The 24248-nt window shown below is 35.6% G+C and overlaps 1 protein-coding gene across 3 annotated transcripts in view; it reads left to right on the forward strand.

The window, feature by feature from the left end:
• Positions 1–24248, forward strand: part of LOC117166917 (liprin-alpha-1) — a 690677-nt gene that overhangs the window by 347339 nt on the left and 319090 nt on the right. For all 3 annotated transcript variants that reach the window (XM_033351369.1, XM_033351368.1, XM_033351370.1), the window contains exon 15: positions 14231–14480. In XM_033351369.1, the coding sequence (XP_033207260.1) occupies positions 14231–14480 (250 nt within the window). The remainder of the gene's footprint in view (positions 1–14230; positions 14481–24248) is intronic.

Here is a 24248-nt window from a genome sequence, read left to right on the forward strand (position 1 = left end):
AATAGAGGGCCTCTGTACCAAGGGTTTCTGCGGAATATGGTTACAAAAATAAATAGAGAGTCGCGGCCAATTGTCCAGGGGTGGTCCCGAAGGAACTAACCCCCAAGCGGAGGTATGAAAACCGTGCCGAAAGCTGAATGGCACCTGGGTGAGGTGTCTAGAACAGTGACTCTGGGATACCGGGCGACCTCTCAGAGTACACAGCCTTATCCTTGAATGTGGGGCTCTACAAGGATGGACGAACCCCTTTCCCTAGCTTCTCGTGGGAACAACAATGACAACACCAAACATAGTTGTAGTAAGTGCGGTTCAAAACAACAGAACGCGCAGGGCTCTCGACAATGGGTCGGCCAACAATGTCGACCAATCTAAGAGCTGGGGGAGCCAATGAAAATGGATTCAATGCGATGGATTGGCGGGATCTCGCAACCTTTGGGTGGACGGAGCGACTGAATCACGACTTGCTAGAGTTGTACGATGCGAGTGTGGCCCCTGAACGGGGTTACATGGCACGGCTGCATGCTCTATGGTGCGCGAAACACTCGGAGCTATCGCACTTTTCGCAGCAACGTCTGCGAAACCATGCTGAACTACTCCGTAAAAGGGGCAAAAAATACTTTTCTACCATTAAAATGTCTTTTTAACAAAATACTTGAATTTTCAACAAAATAAATAAATCTTTTGCAACCAAAAGCCGAGCAATCAGTTGCATGTTCAACCAAGAAAGATGAAATTTCTACTAAAACTTGAATTTTTAAATCGAATAGATAAATTTGCAAAAAATATATTTAAAGTTTCATACAAAAGAGATTTTAGTTTGACTTTTCAACTTTAAAATATGAGTTTTGAACAAGAAGTTAATTTTGTATAAATATACTTGAATTTCCAACCCGAGAAGACGTTTTTTCAAGAAAACAGTAGATTTTCCAACCAAAAAGTATTACTTTTTAACAAAACAGTCGATCTTCCAATCAAAAGGGATTACTTTTTAATAGAATTGTTGAATCTTTAAAAAAGGAGTTGCATTTCTGTCCTGGAAATATGAAATTTCTACCAAAAATGGTGAATTTTCAAAACAAAAAGACTAGTTAAACAAAACAGTTAAATTATCACCCAAAAAATATTCAGTTGACTTTTCAACATCAAAATATGAAATTTAAATTTTCTATGAAATAATTGAATTTAAAAAAAAGCAGTTTAATTTTTATCCAAGAAAGGTGAAATTTCTATTAAAACAGATGAATATTTAAATGCATCAAAAACTAAAAATTAAAAATGGCGGATTCAAAAGGGCGGCAAATTTTTTGAATTGTTGACAGATTAGTCTGAAAGTGCTTTTCGGGGATTTTAGTGGTCACAGATTACCAATCTCTGATCAACAATGGAAAATTTTAAATGGCTGCGAAATTTAAGAAAAGTTGACAGATTGGACTAAAATTGCTGATTTGCGGGTCTCAGGGCTAGCTGATTACGAATTTTTAATGAAAAATATATAATTAAAAATGGCGGATTCAAAATGTTGTAGGAAGTTTAGAAAAGTTGACAGATCAGGCTAAAAGTGATTACTCTGGCGTTTTAAAGGTTGCGCTGATCACGATTTTTTGACAACAATGCAAAATTCAAAATGGTCCATTCAAAGTGGTCGCGAAAATTAAGAAAAGGTGATGGATGAGGATAAAAGTGTTCACTCGGGGGTTTTAGGGGTCGCTGATGATGAATTTTCGGTATAAAATGCAAAATTCAAAATGAAGGATCTAACAAGGTGTCCAAAATGTAGAAAATTTATCGGATTGGGCTAGAAATATTTACTCAGGGGTTTTTGCGATACCTGGTTGCTCTCCATTCAAACCAAGAGATGTAGAAAAAAATTTAGGGTTACCAAATGCCCTTCGAGCAGTATTTCCGTCATTGGTGTTGTTACTGCCTCCTGACTTTGGCGTATCGACACGCAATCCAAAATTTTCCCACATAACTTTTTGGATGTAGCTTTTGCGTTTAGTTATTATCTTTTTATTTGCATCGCTTGTTACTTTCCGCTTTTTGATTTCTAATTTATAGGAAATATGCAAACAGCAATCTAGAAGTCGAATCTAGATATGAAGAGAGGAGATTCCAAAATGTAAAGATTCCGATTTTAAATTGAAAATTCCAGACTCCCTATTAGAAAGGTCGTTGAAGTTTTTCTGAGTTGCATGACAAATCTGACATGGTTGCATTTATGTTGCATTTGTAATTATGCTCAATACTTTTCTATCAATTAATGTAAGGTGTAAAGAAAAATATATCATTATACGATGAGAGCCGGAAACAATTACAAAAGGTACAAGTTTACCTATATAATCTTCAACAGTCTTTTTTTGCGGTAAGACGACATCTTTGGATTCCTTTATTATCTTGATATCGATATGGAGTTAATATCGATACGGATCAACTCTATTGGAGGTTTAAGTAGTAATTTTTCCTCACGAGCGTCATAATACGGAGGCCATATATTTGCGGCAGTCTTCTTACATTCTTTCGCATGTTGTTATGAGTCGATTTCGTTAGATTTTGATCCAACAAAATTACGAACGCTTCTAAAGAAGTCTTAATTTTCAAAAAAGGCACCGGTGTTGTCTCTAACTTCTTAATTTTTTTACGTGCTTCTGAATCTTTCGTCAGTTTTTCGAGAACTTTTTTCAAGTCCTTGTCTTTCGACTTATTTGCTGAATAAGAAGAAGCCATCAATATTTTTTTAGTATCGTTGTTGTGTGCAATACTAATTGCAGCAACTTCCCAAAGCTTGGACCGCAAAGACTTATTTTTAAATTCCAAAGGAGTTCGACCAGGACCTGTACTTGAACTGCTGGGCTCTTCGTCTATATTACTGTACAAATGAGGGATGACCAAACTAGAATCAAGTCATTGAGTGTTTTGCAATTCAAGTCTGTCTTTTTTTCGACCTGCAGTTTGAAATTTAGTATTATGTCTGGAATAGACACATGAAATCGAACGTCTTAGATTCTTTCTTGTCTTGCTTCCCACATGCGAAACTTGAACGTTTGAGTTTTGAAAAATGTGATCGACGACCAAGTCAATACTTCCTTTCTGCAAGACCAGATAAATGACCTATGGTTTAGAAAATTTGGATATTTTTTAACGGGACTTGAACACAATCATAAATATAATATCAACAAAACATTGAAGTACAAACATGCGTATCGAGCACCTAAATATCTCTGAAGAAAAATTTTACGCGGTAACATTTAAACTGCATTGAAATGTTTCAAACTTAAGATTCCAAGAAAAAGATAATACAATAGTAATTTTTATTTCGTTAAAATATTATTTTATTACCTATCACATAGTTTATTATTTAAACTATATTATTTATTACATATTTAACAATTTAAATCCATTTTTTATTTATCACATGTTTTCAATTAAATTATATTAAATTTAAAATTTTTTAAACAATGTATTATCATAATTATAAATTATTATCATTATTATTGTCTTTAATAATAATATTTAAAAATAATTTGTATTGCTTTCCTGTTAGTCATAGTTAATATTTTCGAATTTCAGTCATAGATGTTATTGGGTAGGCAAGTGCATTGAATATCTCCATACAAGTGGTAATGAATGATTGCGTCCAGCTGCGATTCGAGTTAATTTTTTTTAAACAAATGAAAAGGGTCAAAATGGTGCAAGTCAGGCTCAAAGTACATATTTCAGTGAACAAAATGTCACCTCATTTTTCTCCTTTGAGTGTGAAGTATGAGTGTGCAGAGAAACGAAATGGCGTCCACATGAAAAATGTCACAAAATGATAAATAGTTTGATTTATTTAAACTATAATAAAGTCCCTTTGACAATCAACAGAGCAAGTGTGGCTTCGGTCATCGTTCAACTTGTAGAATTTTACTTGGTAAAAGCGCGCCAATCGCATAAACCCCGCGTACAGCAGCATCGCCAAAAAGGTTGTAGCTTGTTAACTTTTGCTCTGCAACCACGAGCCAATGTCCCCCCTTACTTGCGCTGTGAGTGTCGCACCACCGCCCAAGATAGCCTTTAAGTATAGCGCGTTTCAAGATCATCACTTTCTATCGAAAATGGCCAGCTTTAATAATAACACCATAAAAATAATTGTTCAGACTGCTCAGGGTATCTTTAAAAAAAGGCACGAAGTAGCCATATACCTTCATAAGAATAAAATCACCATTTTCTTGATCAATGAAACTTTACTTCGCGAATCCGTAAACATCAATTTAGTCCATGGCTATAAACTATACCAAAATAACACTAATAGAGGTACCGCGATTTCAGTCCAAGAAAATATTGACCACCATGAACTAATAATTCCTGAACTTTAAGTCCTTGAAGCTACAGCTATATAGATAACAATTCACAGGAAACCATATTCCATCGTCTCTTTCTACCAGCCTCCCTCTTACGAATTTACAAAAAATTACTACAGAAAAATATTTAAACTAGCACCTTCGGTAATCGCTGCAGGGGACCTGCATGCTGAATACTTAGCTTGCAATAGCAGATCAATTAATAAAACTGTAAAACAATTATTTGAATTCATAAACGACAAATATCTGCTCATCTCCTCACCAGATTCGCATTGTTTCTGACTTCCTCAAAATCCTAGGCACCGATAATTTAAAAAAAGTAACCAATAAATAATTAACCAATCACATTAAAAATACTAAAAATAGGAAACCAGCCGGGCCTGATTCAATATTGAATTGAGTCCTCAAAAAGCTTCCTATCTCGTGCCTAACTCTCCATGCGATTATCTTCAATTCCTGAAAAATAATACCCATTCGCGTGAACTACTAACTAGAGGAAAACAGTATCCTTAAGTCACAACAGTACGGCTTTAGAAGATGTAACTTAGCACATGATGTTTAAACTCACCGAAACCATTAGTTTAATTTCAATCGAAGAAAGCACACTGAAGCTGTTTTTCTCGATGTAGGAAAAGCTTTTGATAGTGTCTGGCATGTAGCACTGCTGTGAGAGAGTTCATTTCCGACCGCCACATAACCTGGGCACGATCAAGAGCTTAATTTTATTTTGCGTCAGTCACGGACTTTATCATTGAATTCTATTAAATGCAAGCGTGGCCTCTCGGTGGCTCTCGGGTTACAAAAGAAATCATGTTTTACCTAGCCGGCTAGCTACGAGATAAAGACAGGAGCTAGGGTGGAAAATGAGGGAAGAGGAAAGGACCAACAAGTTCAACAAAGGTTGTTAGTGAGACCAAAAAGTTCTAGTAATGGCAGTTTTCTTTAATTTCTAGTAAAGTAATGCGCAAATAGTTAATAAAATGATAGGTTTAGTCGATTTTTTTCGACAAATGATCGCTTTCTTAAATGTATAAAAGTGCAGACCATCTCTAGTACATTACAGCGTAAAATTTCAGCCACAACCACGTCTCACGGCCGTGAGATAGGTGTTTACAGTCTGTAGCGGAATCAATACGACGATCCGTCAAAAGTCTCGTGCACCTTAAGAACACGGAGCGACCCAAGGACGACCGCTTTCTGCATTTTTCCCGCAAGTGTTTTAGCATATTGTTCACACGCAGGGATGCTTATGAGGCTACTAACCAGTGAAAGCTTGGCAACTCCAAGAGCATCAATGATAAGGACTATTAGTTTAACAGCATATTCCGGGTGCAATCGGCGCAACTACCTTATAAGGTCTCTATACCTCTCTTTCTTTTCATTCTCCATGGCTCTGAGGTTTTTGTCAGCTGGTGCCGAAAATTCGATAACAAACATGGTTCGCTTCTCGAAGTGAAGAAAAATCATGTCAGGCCTCGAGTGAGCAACAGAAAGAATTGTCGAGAATATAAAGTTCCAGTATATGCGGCACTTCCCATTCTCGACAATTGACTCGATTTTCCTAGGAGCATTTAGAGAGCGGTATTAAGGTTAATGCCGTAAGGGTGACAGAGATGGTAATAAAGCACTCTTAGTGCCGCATTGTGCTTCTGGATGTAGGTTGTTCCCGCATGAGTTGGACAACTAGATAGTATGTGTACTAAATGCTGGAGGTGTGCATGGCACGGCCTGCAGCTATTATCGGGAACGTTTTGGTTCAAAATGTGGCGACGGTATGTTAAGGTGGAAGTGACAAAGTCTAGACATGCCAAAATGAAACCCTCCGTGCCAGACTTCAATTCCGGTGATTTAAGGAAAGCAAAAGTTAGCTCACCCGAAATTGACTGATACTCCACATTTCTGTGGAAGATGCCGTGCACCCTCTTATCGAGGAGCTGTTCATGAAAGTTTTCTTTGATCTAGGTTAAATATGGTTAGGTGAAAAAATTTCACAATTTTATTTTAAAGTGTAGTTCTAAATTGAAAAGTGCGTCGCATAAAGTTTCTTATTTTGAAAACTATTTTCTTTAATAATTATACAAAATAAGTTTTTCCCTAAATATGTAAAAATCCAATTTAAACATTTTCAACAATTATGAGTGCGTTGTATGGCTTTTTCTGTTAAGGCGATAATGCAGGATCCAATGAAAAGACCGGCTTTCGCTTGTTACAACTGCGAATCAGAAAACCTTGGAATTTTATATCATCTTTGCATAGCATTTTATTGGCATGCGATATTGAAATAGTTAACCGCTCTCTAGGAGGCACTAGCGAACATTATTTAATATCTGAAATGAATTAGTGATTCAAATCTAGAAGGTGACTAAAAAATAAAGATATATGAATTTAAAACAATAGCCTATACCACTTTCAATAAATAATGTATTTTTAAGATGTAAATGTATGTAAAACATATTTTAGTTTATAAATTATTATAATAATTATTTAGCTATTATTCGGGGGGGGGGGGGGGGGGGGGGGGGGGGGGCTCTGGTAAAGTGTGCAGTTCTGCATTTTTGGTATTTTAGGCTCTGTTGTATAGTGCACAAAAAGGGATTGAACTTTTGTAGACGTATTATCAACGGCAACGATATAAAATTAGATTAACTTTACAACTATGCGATTTCTAAATAAATAAAAGAAAAGCTGGAAATATTCTGGAAGGAAATTCGGAGATAGATCAGATGATTTGTACTGGATAAAATGCATGTTCCGGTTTAAAAAAGCAAATAACTCTTTTTGCATTAAATTTTAACAGTATAAAATTAGCTCAATTTCAGTGTCCAATTTGATATACGAGGTGTGTTCAAAAAGTAAGGGGACTTTTCAATTTTCGCGGGCTACGTACATTCAAGATTTAACTTTTTTGTTTTGTTGTGTTGGTACACTCGTCACGATCATATGTTCACAGTTTTGACTATGTAGCTCGTATTGTTTTTCTGGCAGAGGCGTAAAAGGTTAGAAGGTTTTGGTGTGCTCGGCGATTTTCTTCTTTCGAAAAAAATGGAGCAAAGAGTTTGCATTAAATTTTGTGTGAAAAATGGAATCCAGTGCTCTAAAACTCTTGAACTGTTGACAGTTGCATACGGTGAGTCTACTTTGAGTAAGAAAAATGTGTATAAGTGGTACAAGCTGTTCCAAGAAGGTCGAGAGGATGTCGAAGAAGAACCTCGCCCTGGACGTCCCAGCACGTCAACAACAGATGAAAACGTTCAAGCAGTGGAAGAAATGGTGTTGAAAAATCGCCTAATTACCATCAGAGAAGTTACTGAAGATATTGGCATATCGGTTGTCTCATGCCTGGCTATCTTTACGGACTTTTTGGGCATGAGACGTGTGTCAGCGAAATTTGTTCCAAAACTGCTTAATTTTGACCAAAAGATCCATCGCATGACCATCGCTCAGGAGATGTTGAATGAAGTCAATAATGATCCTGATTTTCTCAAAAGGGTTATAACTGGGGATGAATCGTGGGTATATGGTTATGACGTCGAAACTCTCCAAGACCGAAAAAAGCACGTCAAGTTCGGTCAAATGTGAAGGTTTTGCTCACTATCTTCTTTGATTACCGTCGCGTAGTGCATCAGGAATTCTTACCACAAGGTCGTAGGTCAATAAGGAGTATTACCTTCAAGTTATGCGCCGTTTGCGAGAGGTCATACGCGAAAAACTTCCGGAACTTTGGAAAAACAATTCGTGGCTTTTGCATCACAATAATGCACCTGCTCATTAATCGTTGCTTGTGAAAGATTTTCTGACCAAAAACAACACCACAGTCATGCCTCAGCCTCCATTTTCACCGGATTTGGCCCCAGTGACTTTTTTTTTTGCCCAAAACTGAAGAGACCAATGAAAGGACATCGATTTTCAACGATTGAGGAGATAAAAAACTGCATCACTGAAAGAACTCAAGGCCATACCACAAAATCATTATCAGAAGGTCTTCGATAATTGGAAAAAGCGTTGGCACAAGTGTATTATATCTGAGGGGGATTACTTTGAAGATGACAACATAAATATTGAGGAATAAATGAATATTTTTTGAGAAAACCAGAAAGTCACCTTATTTGTTGAACACACCTCGTATTTAAGGAAATGCTTTTGAGATGAAACTTCTTTCACTTGTTTCTCCATAGTTATACAATATATTTTCTAAATCTTAGGTCAGAATAATAATATTTAAGGCCTTTTTAATGTACAAAATTAATCCCTGTACCATAGCTTCAATTTGAAGATATACTTGTTTCATGCAAACAGGAACATGCATTTGCTCCAGTAGAAGTCGCCTGATATATTTTCGAAATTCTTTCAACGATATTTTTAGTTTATATTTTATTTATTCATAAATCACACAACTACACAGTAATCCAATTTCATAGCGTAGCCGTCAGTTTGAGATATTTATAGTATCTTTATAAAGCCATTCCCAATGTATCTGTTAACAAAATTCAACTTTTCCTGATTTTTTATTAAATCCTTCATTGACTGGACTATAGGGAATGATAACAAAACTATTTTAAGAGATATGTAGAAAATCACATGATATTTACAGCAGAAAACGTTTTTGCGATGTAAATTCAAGGACAATTTAAAATGTAACCTTGAATCTATTAATATACCCCCCTGTTTGTCTTAATGCACTAGAATGTTTTACATTATAATCGAAATGTCTATACATATTCGAAATATAACATCTTGCAACATGAAAATGTAATTCTTCATTCAAAATCATCAATTATCTTGAAGGTGTTATGTCCCAAGAATGCAAAATGAGATAAACATGCAAGGGTTATAAGAGTATTACTAGTAAATTCAAATCACATATAGTATAATAAAATTGATAAGTGCTATTGAAAAAAGTTTTTCAGTGACCCAATAAACTTGCTAAAGTGGAATATAAGATTTGAATTTGAGTAAGAAGTTAAAAATAATTCTTTCTATTTCTGAAAACACAAGAAATAATATTTATATAAATAAATTATAAAAATAATTTCATGAAAACATTTGTATAGTATACAAGTTTAAACCAGATTTAAACTGAACATTATAGGGTGTAGTGAGTATTTAGACTGTTAAATATAATGAATATAATGTAATTGAAATTGAATTAAATTTATATTTATGAACATTTAATATAAAAATAAGTAAACAACATTTAAAAAAATCTGCCAGCTACGCGGGTACATTCTCGTGGCGCGTTACGCACCTGGCCTTTATATTTGCTCACATTCGTGCGCAAATCTTTTAAAATTAAGAGTCAAATCATCCACCAGTGGAATTTTGTGATTGTGAATCCTTTTTTGTTAAAAGAGCTTAGCTCGAGAGAACTTTATTTTGTTAAAGCTCTTTCGGCTTTAACGAACATATTCTCATCACGTATCTCGTGCTTCGCACTCGATTCTGTCCAAAATGTAAACTTTTCTACATTATGCACAACACTTTTAAATTAAAAATAATACATTTTTTATGCAACTCTGTCTGGGATTGCTTATTCAAATATTGCAAAATAAAGCACAAATTGTATTTATCACAATTATTTTAATATTTGTTTCGTATTTTGCTTTTAATATTATTCTAAGGTGCGCTGAAACATGTATCATTTCAATCAGTGTATTTCATTACAGTTCATAATATGCATAAAAATTAGCTCATACCAACTCTTATTTCCTTTTTTTATAATTTTTTTATTTGAATCTTGTTTTTACGATTAAAGAAAAACTAGTGTACATCTGCATATGGTCTAATACAGGAACCTATATAGGATCCTTTATCCTCTTTCGTCTTTTCTGTCCGTACTTATATCGTTTTTTTTTGTCAAAAAATGTATTATTTTTATGTTGAATGCTATTTATTACGGCTAAAGCAAAAACTACGTGTGCTATTAAAAATTATAGCTCTTTTTTTTATAAACAAGTTTTGTCACATTTTTTTCGTAGCTTGTGTCGTTAGTCCACATTTTTTTATGTTTAATGTTTTTTTTACGACTAAAAACAAAAACTACGCGTCCTATCGAAAAGTGATTAATTACAAATTTGTAGATATTTTCAGGGCGCCCAATTTTAGCTTATTATTTTTTGCACATCTTGCATAGTTTGACCAAAAAATGGAATTTTCATTATTTTTGGTACGATCAAATTTGGAATTTTCAATTTTTCGACCAACTTAAAAAAGTTGTTATGATAAACTTGTAGGTCTTTCAAAAATCAACGTTTTAATTCTCTTGACTTTTTTATTCATATCATGCGTTGTTTGGTTTAAAATGTTTATTTTAGTTTGTTTTTTTAGATTTTGAAAATGCTCTAACTCCGATAATTTTTTTTTGTAGAAAAAAGTCATAAGGATGAATTGTTTAAGCTTCTGAGTACTATGAATAGCCGTAGGTAGAGTTTTGAAATCTTGAAAAAATGTGGTTTCAAAAATTTTGAAAATGCACTCACTTTTTGAATTTTTATCCAAAATAGCTGGTTTACAAACTTGTTCTTTCTTTTGAGGCCTTAAAAAAGTGTGCCAAAGCAGAATCCTATGTGATCAATTTTTCGAAAGTTATCGTGCCTACAGAACACAGACTACAGACACATACAAGCGTCTTCGTAAAAATCGTTTCTTCTAACTCAGTGGGCCTCAAAACGTGGAGATATGATGAAAACCGACAAAGTGAAATTTTACATAAAACCAATAGGACTGGTCCAAAATTGCATCCTTTTATATCCAGGTGGGCGAAGATCTACACCGCCCTCTTCCACGTGTGTTTCTAGAAGTTTTCTACTCTCCCTGGCAGGTTAAAGTGTATTGCCCGCTGTCCACTTTTGATCAATAGTATAGGCTGCAATCTGGTGTGTCATCTTGAGAAAGCATCATAACATGATTTTTAGTGCACCGTCTTAAAACAGCACGTGTGTAAGGAATCAACACATACAAATCCATTACATAATAGTCAAAGCGTTGACCTTAAAAATCCCGTTCCTTTGAGAAACCAACTTAGAATAATAGAATAGAGTGAACTGAATTAGAATCGGTATGGTTGTGTAACCTCATCCTATCCAGATGTCCAGAAAAAAGTAACTTCCGGTATGATTTTTCGGTCTCTTTCCAGCCCATCGAGAAGAACGATGAACAAAAGCTCTTAATGTAGTACTGAATGAGCTTAATCCAAAGTACTAGGGTTGTCACCTCCACTCTGTCCAAAATCCTTTTTCGAATGTACTAAACTGCATTCGTATGGATTAAACAAAAGTTTATCCTGTATGTTTATAATGAAATTTTTTATGATCCGTCGAATTATTATAACCATTTTTTTTAATTGAAAATTTAACCCCTTTTTCAAAATCGAAAACATTTTGGATTTTTTTTTTATTTTTACCCATTTTTTCTAATTTAGTTTCAAAATATAGTTCAAGATATTTTCTTTTGAAACCTTGAAACAAAATGTCTTTTTTTCGAGAAATTGAATAAACAGTAATGCAATGCATCGACGACGCTCGCGACCTCTGGGACGCTCGCTCTGCGGAACTTCTTCGAAGTAATTTATCGTGTCAATTATGAATATTTTTTGTTTATAGAACTGCTTTCTGCATAGTATTTTAATGCCATCATTACAGTCATTGTTGGGATGATTGTTTCTTTGTTCCTTTCTTTCTTCTAATTGTCAACTTTTTTACTTCTATTTTTGACAAGTAGGTTTTTTTAGTATTTCCGTTGTCTTTGATTTTGTTTTTTTGACAGATGGATTTTTTGGGTTTTCCATTGCCCTTGATTCTTTCGAAGATTTCTTCTGTTTTTTTTTTTAGATTGCATTCTGTCGCAGCTACAAATTTTTTAAGTGCAATTGCCGATCTTGTCAAGGAATATACGGCAACGAAAGAAGCAGAAAAACCATCTTTCAAAGAAACAAAATCAAATACAACGAAAATACCAAAAAATCTATCTGTCAACAATAGAAAAGTTAAGAAGTTGGCAATTATAAGAAAGAAAGTAGCATATAAATAAGCTTAAAAATATATTTAAAAGACATTTAAGGTATTAGATAAATACACATAATAACAATTTTCCTGCTTAAATAGACTTAAGTTTACTTTATTAGTATAACATTCCTGCAGTGCTTGTAATAGAGGCATTTAAATACTACACTGACAGTCTCAACACTGTAAAATGCCGAAAGCAGTTACATAAGCAACAAGTATTCATAATTAATACGATAAATTAGTCCGAAGAAGTTACGTCGAGTGATCGTTACAGTGGTCACGACACCTTCGATGCACGGCATTACTCTTTATTTAATTTCTCAAAAACGAAAAAAACGGCATTTTGTGCTTCAAGGTTTCAAAAGAAAAGATCGTGATCTTTATTCTGATACAAAAAAATGAGGTGAAATTAAAAAAAATCCAAAATGTTTTTGATTTTGAAAAAGGGATTAATTTTTCAATTTAAAAAGAATAGTTACAACTATTCCACAGATTATATAAAAATATAACAAAAACATATAGGAAAAAAATTTCTTTCATCCATACGAAAGCAGTTTATTACATTATATTAGGGACTACCAGCAAAACATCTGTAAATTCCCCCTCCCCCGTCTCAGTTCATTTTGATCCCAGTTTGAGTTTGATCGGAGAGTCGTTTTGAAGGATGGGTGCACTTGAGAAACAATGCCCCATATATAACAGTGTATAGCGAAATGCTCTCTTCTTGAAGGTCGTGGTTCGTACGCGTGCGTGAATTGTTTTGCGATTTTGTGTGATTACTGAAGTATTATATAGTTCTGAAGAGTATTTCAACTATTTTTTATGTTAAAGAAGATCAGAGAAAATCCACTTCAATTTAAATCAAATGAAGTTATCCCTTCTGCCAGGCATCCTGCGACTTCTCACGTGTTGTTTGTTTGCTTATTTACCAATTTCCTAACCATTTAACTATGAGAGCTGTTTTAAAAAGAAGGAAAATTTGATCTTTTATTTTAATTCTTAATTGTTGCTTTGTGAGGGTTATTTTGCATACAAAATGGGGTAATAAAATCTCATAAAATATTATTTAAAAATATTTCCCATAATTCTATGAAAGCTTTTTAAAATTTTAAATATATAACATTCTTGCAAAACTGTTTCAATGGAATTTAGAAAGTCTTATTTTATTTTGTCTTTTTTGTTTTTTTATATGTTTTTAAGATCATATATAAAATATATAAACATGTTTTTTAAATATAAACATGGAAATAAGTACATCTAAAAAGCAAGAAAGGAAAAACTCAAATAAAACAAAACAAAAAGTTTATGAATGCGATTAAAACAGTTTTGCAAGAATTTTCTATATTTAAAACATAAAAAAGTTTCATAGAACTGTGGACAATAATTTTACATAAATATTTCATACGATTTTTTACCTTGCTGCAGAACTCGAAGTTGTCTTTTTAAAGAAATATTTTATTAAACATGTTTACGTTATTTTTTATGCGCACGTATCATACATGAAAAATTTTGAGAAAAAGAATTTCGATTTTTAAAATATGGATTATTCTAAAAACCCCTGTGAGGATTATTTTAATTTCATCCCCAAATTGCATGAAAATAACCAGGGACTTGTATTCGGCAAAGTATCATTAAGTAACTAGACTTTTAGTTTAAACTTGGTTGAAAATCAGCATGATAAGTGTTCACTTTATGGCAAACCTTAAAATCGCTTAACTGCAGCTGACTTTAACTTACGTGTCGCACCGGGAAAGTCAGTGGTAAGGATTAACGTTTTTCAAGTCTTTCAGCACCTTATAGGTCTCAATGGACCCTAAGGTAGAAAAAAATCGTTTTTGCATATAGTCTTTTCTCAAGAAGTAGAAACTATCTTACCACTACTTTCAACAGGCATGGACAACACAACAATGGTATACTCAATTCTGGAACTCCTCCTTCTCCACTATCTTCACGTCATAGCAGTCAGGATAGTTTGTACAAGAATAATTTCAGTACTGGACTTCCGACAGGACTGTTATCGAGTTCGCATTTACATATGCCAATGAATTTGAGTCCAGTTACAGCAGCTACAGTTGCAGCAGCACAAAAGAAAAAGGGTATTAAGAGCAGTCTTGGCAGATTCTTCAGTAAAAAAGAAAAGGTTTGTAGTTTCACTATATCTTAGTTAGGCTATGTAAAACAATCACTGGGTATTTCCATATAAAAGGGACTTATTTATCAGTATGGAATAACGTATATAGTTCGAAGAAAATATTGGATTCTTTACCCTAAAACCCCTGGGCTTGATAAAATAAACCAGCAGATCAATTTTCTAGTTTGGTAAGAAACTGATTTTCAGGAATTCAATTCCCACCTCGCACTCTGGAAGAGATTTGGCGGCTCGCGGGGGTTCGAACCCTACTTTAAACTGTAGGACCCCGTCACACCACGAAGTGAGTCTGAAGTGGTGGGGTGTGTAAAGGAATAGGGAAGAGACAAAAGGAAAATGTAATTTGTTTAGGGGACACATCAGAAAATACCATTCCAATTCCACTTCCGATTGTTTTGCGGGACATGAGACTAACACTAAGATATTAGGTATAGATTAAATAATTATAATTTAACTATCGAACGGGAAACCTAAAATGTCTTCTCTGACCTTTGTTCAGAAAATGCCCATAACTTCTGTAACAGAATAGTTACAACAAATTCAGCTCGGGACGATCTCGCACGTAAAGGGTGCTGGGCCGCGCCGAATCATGGCGGAACCCCCCGAGGGGTCCCGAAGAGCTGACGACACGTTTGCCGTCGTCGGAGCGATCAGTCTTTGCTCGTCCTACCAGCTCGCCACTGCTTTTTCCGCTTATCGCTTAGTGTCGCGTGTGCTGTTACCAAAAATGCTTTGCTGCGTCGCTTCCTTGGAGAAGCTGCCCTCGACTCCTGCCTTCGCCTTCGTCTGTGCGGCCTATTATCTCCTGGGACCCTCACCCGGTCCACCTCGCTGCCTCGTAGTAGGCTAATACGAAAACCAACACCGCAGATTGGCGACTCGCGCCCGTAACTGTAAGTGGTAAATAAACTGCTTATTACTTTACATCGCGTCTCTTATTTCGTGTTCAACCTTTTTCTCTTGGCGACCACCTCCTACTCCCTTCCTTGGTGAGCTACCCCATTTTGATTGGCGCCCAGCCAAAAAAGACACAATCCTTATCCTCTCAATATATAAAACCTGCCGAGAAAGAGGGAGACACACTATAAAATTTAAATAAATGCTCATTATTGAAGAAACTCAACTACTGACTCACACTCTCAAGCTCTTGACCTCTACTTTAACGAATATCTATTTCTTCATGCTCTTGATCCGTTTGCCTATAGGTTAAGTACAGTGCCATTTCATATGATTGATTTTATATTGATTTCCTGATTTGTTCGACATGCATCTGCTCAGGCTACTATTTCATAGTGTATTTGTCATATATTTTTCTTGTCATCCATGTAATTTGTTTTTGATGTTTTGATTTGTTTACCGTGTGCCTGATTTATATGCTTTTTACCTGTTTTTTTTATAAATAAGGAATTATTATGTGGGGAATCACAGGGAAACGAACAGGACATTGAAAACCTACAAAAGGGGGAAAAGGAGATTCCGCTAAAAAAATTAGCGATATCAATCAGAGGTTCAAAAAAGTAGAACTAATATAAGGGAATTATTTCGGATTAAAAGCTTCGAAAAATTTCAGTGAAATTAACTAGGCTTAAAATTTTGCCTTTCGGGATGTACTAACAATGAAAGCGAAAACAAAAGGTTCGACAAAACCATATTTTGGAAATCGAATTCGAATTTTAGAATTATAATTATGATTGAATTAAAATCGAATTTTAAAATTATAATTACATTGCTTAAAGTAGAACGAAAAAGGAAACCTAAAATGGAAAATGTGGTTCATCTGGGGGTTAACTTAAATACTTCAAGTGAGGGAAACCTGAAAGAAAATGAATAAAACACTTCTTCTCCATTGAAAATTTGCATCGCCGAACTCTGCGAAAAATTCAGTCACGCAATCAAGTACTTGCGCGCGACCCGTACTCTTACGACCCGCGGCAAGTTCACGCGACGTATCTTCTAAACAAAGATTAGAGAACGAAAATAAACACATTTTCGAACCCTCCAACAATAACATAACTAATTGAGGCTCTAATTAAATTTCCCCAAACAAAATCGGAATTTTAAATTAAGAAAGTAAATCAGACTTCTATATAGAGTATCTCATTAATACAAATTAAAACTAATTGAAACTTAGGTCGGGTACAATCAAAAATAAAATTACTAACCCAGCTAAGAAACAAAACGAACTTGGATTTGGAAGGCGCCGCTGCACTTTTGACAAAAACAGACAGATCCAATAAAAAATTACAGAACCACCCCAAACTCGAAATCAACAACTCCCACACAGTAGCCTTACTCGAAACCCTAACAAAAACTTCGAGCCCAAATACAACACATTCTATTGCGATAACGAAAATCTCCCCGTAATAGGCGCGTCGGGCCCAACAAAAAATTCGAGACAATTAATTAACGAAACTTACGAACACGGCCCATTTTTACAAAACAATACACAGTTCATATCAAAGACAGATGAACTTTTAGAAAGCGTAGAATTTAACAAATTTATGAACCAACAAAGAGAAAGATTTTTTAAAGAAAGAGAAGAAAAGACAAGAAACTTAAAGCTTAGACTAGAACCACCAGTTAATAGCTCCTTCGAATATAGACAGAAACTAATAGAACCAAATATTAGAAAAAATATAAACGAATCCCCAATCCGTTCAATTTAATTTAGAAGAAAATTTACAAGAACTTCGACAAATTTCATACAATAAAATTAAAACCCGTAGCAGGTTAAAAGATAATAATTTTAAAATACAAGACTCCGATGGCAGTGAACCATTACAGGACAGAATTAACTCAAACCAAAACAAATCACGTAGACTCCCGACAACAACTAACCGGTCAAAGAGATATTTCCGAATTCACAATAATAACACAGATAATGAATACGAATCCGACAATCAAATAAATAATCAAGCAATTCAAGCCACTTATTTTCCACTCGGTATGATGCAAACGACGTTTCAAATTATGAGCAATTGGCCCATCAAATTTAGAAATAATAAAGACGATAGTCCTGCAGCATTTCCTCGAATAACTAAAAAGATTTAAACGGGGTTATAAAATCAACGATCGCGATATTCTAGAAAATTAAGACGCGTTATTAATAGAACATGCTAAAGAAATAAATTAAAATTCCTGGAGATCCTTACCAGATTTTACCGAAGATTTAAAAAACTCTTATATAGATGAAAGGTCCTCGGAAGAAATAAAACAAAAAATTAAATTTTCTATTAAAAGAAGAAACCAAGACATCCATTCGTACTTAACGGAAATTAGAAAACACTTTACTAAACTTTATCCGAGAAAAAGTCGTAAATGGGAATTACGTAGAACCTATGAAAATCTCCGCATAGAAGAAAAAATGTACATTAAAAGGAACGATTTTGATACTTTTGAGCATTAGAGGATTTAGGCAAAGAATGGGAAACTGAGCTACCCAAATCAAAAATTCGAGGACAAGTATCGCAAATTACAAAACCTAACATTGAAGATAACGGGAATAAAAATAATTCAGAAAACAAAAAACCTTACGAAAATCGATTTCTATTCCCAACATTTGGTTTTCAATCCCTACCTTTTTCAGTAGACCAAGATATCCATTCAATCCTCACAACCAAATGTTACCAGTGTTTAACCAAATGACATTAGGATACAGTTCAATGATCGAATTCCCAACAGAAAAAGCGGAAAATAGTTCAGGAAATAATAATATTAAAAATAAACGAAATTCTCAAAAACCAAATTGCGGGAATAACAACCAAAAACAGGAGAATGATTTTAAGACGGATTACCAAAATAAAATAAATTCCGATTCGGATAAAAATCAGAATTTAAATTCGCGCAAAGGCGATAAAATAAATAATAGTCATTGTTACCATTGTGAATTAGCGGGTCATTTTAAAATAGAATGCCTATACTATGAGTACAACCAGGGAAACTGGAAGGGCGGGTATTAGGACAGAAAATTTCTCAACCTATTACCGAAAAGTCAGAATTTTTTAATTCAGCTAAAGATGAAATAACGGAAACACGTTTTTATCTAATGACAAAGTTCGAAGGTAGTTTATTTCGAATTTTGGTCGATACTGGTGTCACACATTCATACGCTGGCAAGGAATTTCTGAGAAAAATCCAGAATTCAAAATTTTCAATTTTTAAATCTGTCTCGCGAAAATTAATGGTTGCTAATGGCGAAACAGTCGATATAATTGGTCATGTAGTAATCCCAATTATGATCGGTAATCGCACAAAGCATTTAATGTCAGGTTAGTCCCAAAACCTGAATCAGTAGGTATTTTAGACACGGACATGCTAAAAGCCCTACGGATGACCCTAAGCTATGACACAGAAACTTGGTGGTTACCAGGGAGTCCTCCCACCTTCTATCCAATTGAAGCATTTCCAAACTCGCTACCCCTCCCTATAACGGAAAACAGAATAGAAATTAAATCTGACATTAAAGCGAAGGAAACCAAGACAAGTAGAAATTTAAATATTAAGGAAAAATTATTGATTGAAAAGGAAGGAGATGGCAATACAAATAGAAAACCGAAATTTGGAGGTGGCATTAACCTGAAAAGTACTAGATAGTGTAAAAATAGTAGTTCAAGGTTACCAGGTAACGCAATTCTCCTAGCAACTACCAACTCTAACCAACCCACAAAAATACAAAACTCCAAAATCCTGAAACAAATCCTACGAAGGATGTCCCTAGCTAAATAAGCATCCCATGCGCAACAAATTCCAACCCCTCGAGAGCATCCTCAACCATGACACTAGCGGCGACTCAAGCACAAAAGACTCACTTAATTTAGGCAAACCTAGAATTAGGAAAAAAGTTAAGAAAAATAATTCAGGGAAAATTTATTATATTTGCGCATATAAGAACGAATATAAAAATAGCGATTGAAATATTTGGAAAAATGAAAAAGTTACGAATCGGAAAGAATAAAAAAACGAATCTCAAAAAGCCAATGAGATATTAGAAAGCAATAATAGAAATCAAGGGGTTTCTTTTAAAAATAAGGCGATTAAATTAAATAATATTACGGATAACTTAGGAAAAATCCATGAACGTAATAGAACCCTCTTGTTCCGATTGGTCAAATCCTATTGTTATGATCAAAAAACCTGGGAAAGATTATAGATTTTGCTTAGATTTCAAAAATTGATTTAAAACTAGCTTATTTGCAAATTGCATTAGAAGAAAGTTCAAAACCTATAACAGCATTCAGATTACCAGGAAAGGGCATGTACCAATTTAAAAGGATGCCATTTGGTTTAACAAATGCTCCAGCAATTTTCCAGAGACTGATGGATAAAATCATAACCCCAGATTTAAACCCAAACGCGTTCAGCTATTTAGATGACATCGTTATAGTAACTCAAAATTTTGACGACCATTTAAAGCACTTGAATATTGTAATAGATAGAATAAGTGATGCAAACTTAACAATGGGATTGGGGATTAGAACAAGATAAGGCTTTCCAAAAAATTAAAGACAATTTAACTTCAGCACACGTTTTAACCTGTCTAGATTTCACACAACCCTTTCAACTCGAAATCGATGCGAGTAATACGGGGTTAGAAGCCGTACTTACTGGAACGATTAATGGCATCAATTACGTAATAGCATATCTAGAAGGTTATAGTTTCAAAGTAATCACGGACCACTTAGCGTTAAAGTGGGTCCATAACCTAAAAACTCACAATGGCCTATTAGCTAGATGGGCCTTAGAACTCCTTGAGTACGATTACGAAGACATATATCGCAAGGGTAGCTCAAATCTTGTCCCTGAGGGTCTGTCGAGATCAGAAGTATGAGTAACAAATATAGCGTTCGCATTAGCGCGTAGCGTAGAAAAACCTAAAGAAGATACCAATGACAGAACAGACGACTGGTACTCAACAAAAATCAGACAAATTAAAAAAAGCCCGGAAGAACACAAAAAATGGCGAATCAGATACTCGCAATTCTATTTTTACAGAAATGACCCATTAAAATCTACTCTCTTAGCAGACTCTAACCCATGGAAACTCGTCGTACCTAAAAGATTACGAGCACAGGTTTTGAAAGAAAATCACGATGACTTACAAGCAGGACATTTAGGCTCCGAAAAAACGCACGCGAGAATTTCCGAGTACTACTTCTAGCCAGGGATGTATTCGGAAGTGATCAAATACGTTAAAAATTGTAAAACATGCGAAAGAACCAAATCGAGTAACCAACCGAAATTATGGCTGGTGGAAAAATGAATCGTTGAAGAAGCATGGACCATGATTGCTGTAGACATCATGGGTCTATTACCGATTTCAAAAAAGAGAAAAAACCAATATTTACTAGTTTTTTTTAAAACTTAGGTCGCGAAATGGAACCCCTCCATTCCCTAAGAAAAAATCTAGAAAGCGATTATGATATAGAGCTCCAAAGCGTTGATAAATGGACTGTTAGAATAAGAAAACTACAAATAATAAAAGAAGTCCAGAAAAATTTAGAAGAAGCAAACAAAGGACAAGCTAATAGTTACAATTTAAAAAGAAGACCGGTAGAATTTAAAATAGGAGATAGGGTACTAAAAAGGACAACCAGACTGTCAAATAAAGCAGATAAAAAATCATGTAAGTTATACGACCAATATGAAGGAGCAATGTAAACAAGAGCGAGACCAATTCTGGGCAGCTACACTACGGATAATAAAAGAAACCGAGGTAAAACACATGAAAGAAAGAAATAGAAAAGAGGCAGAAAAAGCGGAGAATAACAACGAATCATCGAGGAAGACTGGCAAACCGAAAAAGAAAAGAGAAAACGAGAAGTCCGAACCTTCACCCTAGAACAACAGAAAAAAATAAAAATAAAAAACATTAAAAACTAACACTATACATTAAACCAAACAGACAACACACGTTAACAAGCTCCTGGGACTCTGGCCCGGACCACCTCGCTGCCTCGTAGTGGGCTAATACGAAAACCAACACGGCGGATTGGCTACTCGCGCCTGCAACTGTAAGTTGTAAATAAACTGCTTATTACTTTACCCAGCGTCTCTTATTTCGTGTTCAACCTTTTTCTCTTGGCGTCCACCTCCTACTCTCTTCCTTGGTGAACTACCCCGCTTTACTTCTTAAATAGGATCGACAACACAAGCCCTTTTTAATTGCACGTAGAAAATTGTAAAGAGAGCCTGCTCTAAAGGGGTGTAGGATCGATTGCTTGAAAAATTGTAATACATCATACTGTGTTGGCTCTTTATTAAGAAAATTTAGAGCTGGAAATATCTAGAGATATATGGGAAAAACCTGGAATTCAGTATGTGCTTCATCCAGACAACTAAAGTATCTAATAATATTTAATGCATGCGTATATTATTATCAGGGAAATTTTGCATAGCGTTTCGTGGAATGCGGTAAACACGAAATTATGCGCTAACGAAAGTCGTACAAAAAACAAAATTTCCAACATTCTCTAGTTATTTGCGCTTATAAATCGCTTGTTTACTAGCGTGCGTGGTAAAAGTCTGGAATTTTGTTTTTTTTCTGAAATTGTGTATTCCATATAATTGCGCATTTTTGAAAAAATTATGCTTTTGTTAAATGCCATCTTTTAATTTTTACTACTATCTTCCTACAGAATGTTAAGAGTACAAGTTATATAATTAAAAATGTAAAAAATTGTAAATCAGTGCTAATCTGAGAAAGTGCACCCGATCTCAGCGAAATCGTGGTAAAATTTCAGCCACAAACACGTCTCCCGATCGTAAGATAGGTGGTTACAGTCTGTAACGGAATCAATACCACGATATGGCAAAAGTCTCGTGCACCATGAGGACATGGAACGACCAAGGGCGACCGCCTTCTGCATTTTCCCCTACTAACCAGTGAAAGCTTGGCACATCCAAGAGCACCGATGATAAGGATGATTATTTTGACAGAATATACCAGGTACAATCGTCGCAACTCCCTTATGAGATCTCTATAACTCTCTTTCTTACATTCTGATTGGCTATAATGTTTTTGACAGTTTTCCCCGAAATTTCGATAACGAACGTGGTTCGCTTCTCGAAGTCAAGAAAAATCATGTCAGGCCTCAAGTATGCAACAGAAACAATTGTTGAGAATATAAAGTTCTAATATATGCGGCAATGTTCATTCTCGACAATTGTCTCGATTTCCCTAGGAGCATTTAGAGAGCGGTATTAAGGTTAATGCCGTAATAGTGACAAAGATGGTAATAAAGCACTCTTAGTGCCGCATTGTACCTTTGAATGTAGGTCGTTCCCGCATGAGTTAAAAAACTAGATAGTATGTGAGCTAAATGCTCGGGGGGTACATGGAATGCCCTGCAGTTACCATCGGGAATGTCTTGGCTCAAAATATGGCGACGGTATGTTAAGGTGGAAATGACACAGTCTTGGCATGCCAAAATGAAACCCTCTGTACCAGACTTCAATCCGGGCGATTTAAGGAAAGCAAACGTTAGCTCATACAACATTGACTGATCCTTCACATTTCTGTGGAAGATACCGTGTATCCTTTTATCGAGGCGCTGTTCCCGAAAGTTTTTCTCATGTTCTTTCTTAATCCGGGTTTTCAGGAGTGAGTACTCGAGATAGATAAGATTTGATGCATTTTGCTCACCCCTAATACTGAAGGTAAGTCCGAGTGTTTCAGCAGCCTCCTCCGCTGCTTTGTACAGAAATGCTCCTCTGCCCACTTCTTCGTCTTCCTGACCATTTTAAGAAAAGAGTCTCTTCCATTTGTTCGTTGCAGATACTTTGTTCCTCGCCGACAGTTCGGAAGATGGTTTCGCCTTGAAAGACACCATTTCAGCCTGATCTTTAAACTTGAGAGAAACCTGGTTGTTCATGTTTCTTCGGTTCACAAAGCATCGGTCTTCCTCTATCGGATGCCTTCCCGCTGTTGGTCTTAGTGTCGCCTTTCTTTCTCTATTGCCGGCTTGTTCTGGCTGTGGTAGAGTAGGCGTTCCGCTTACATAGCTCCTATTTGGAGTACTTCGGCATGATTTCGCAGACGTTGATGCGAAAAGTGCGATAGCTCCGGGTGTTTCTCGCACCACAGAGCATGCAGTCCCGCCATGTAACCTCATTCAGGGGCCACACTCGCATTGTAGCATTCCAGCAAGTCGCTATTCAGTTGCTCCGTCCACTTAAAGGTCCCGAGATTCCGTCGATCCATTGCATTGGATCCATCTTCATTGGCTCCCCCAGCTCTAGAGTGAAATTGAGAGAGGTAGCTAATGCTGCAGGCATATCATTGGAACGTGTGGGCAATATCGTGCATTTAGTTTTGGGCATGAAGAAGCTTTGCGCGCGATGGGTGCCGCGTTTACTCACAGTGGACCAAAAACGAATTCGTGTGACAACTTCCCAGCAGAATTTGGCATTATTTTCGCGTAAGCCGACCGAGTTTTTGCGCCGATTCATAACCATGGATGAAACTTGGATCCACTACTACACTCCTGAGTCAACGCAACAGGCAAAACAGTGGGTTCCATCGGGCGAAAGTGCTCCGAAGCGTCCAAAAACGCAACAATGGGTCGGAAAGGTTATGGCCACCGTATTCACCAGACCTGGCCCCCAGCGACTATTAATTGTTCCCTAACCTGAAGAGATGGCTCACCGGTAAGCGTTTTCACTCAAATGAGGAGTTCATAGCTGAAACTGAGGCGTATTTTGGAGACCTTCCGATTGAGTACTTTTCGGACGGTATCAAAAAGTTAGAAAATCGTTGGACTC

The sequence above is a fragment of the Belonocnema kinseyi genome, chromosome 2 (genome assembly GCF_010883055.1).
Source record: "Belonocnema kinseyi isolate 2016_QV_RU_SX_M_011 chromosome 2, B_treatae_v1, whole genome shotgun sequence".
Lineage (NCBI taxonomy): Eukaryota > Metazoa > Arthropoda > Insecta > Hymenoptera > Cynipidae > Belonocnema > Belonocnema kinseyi.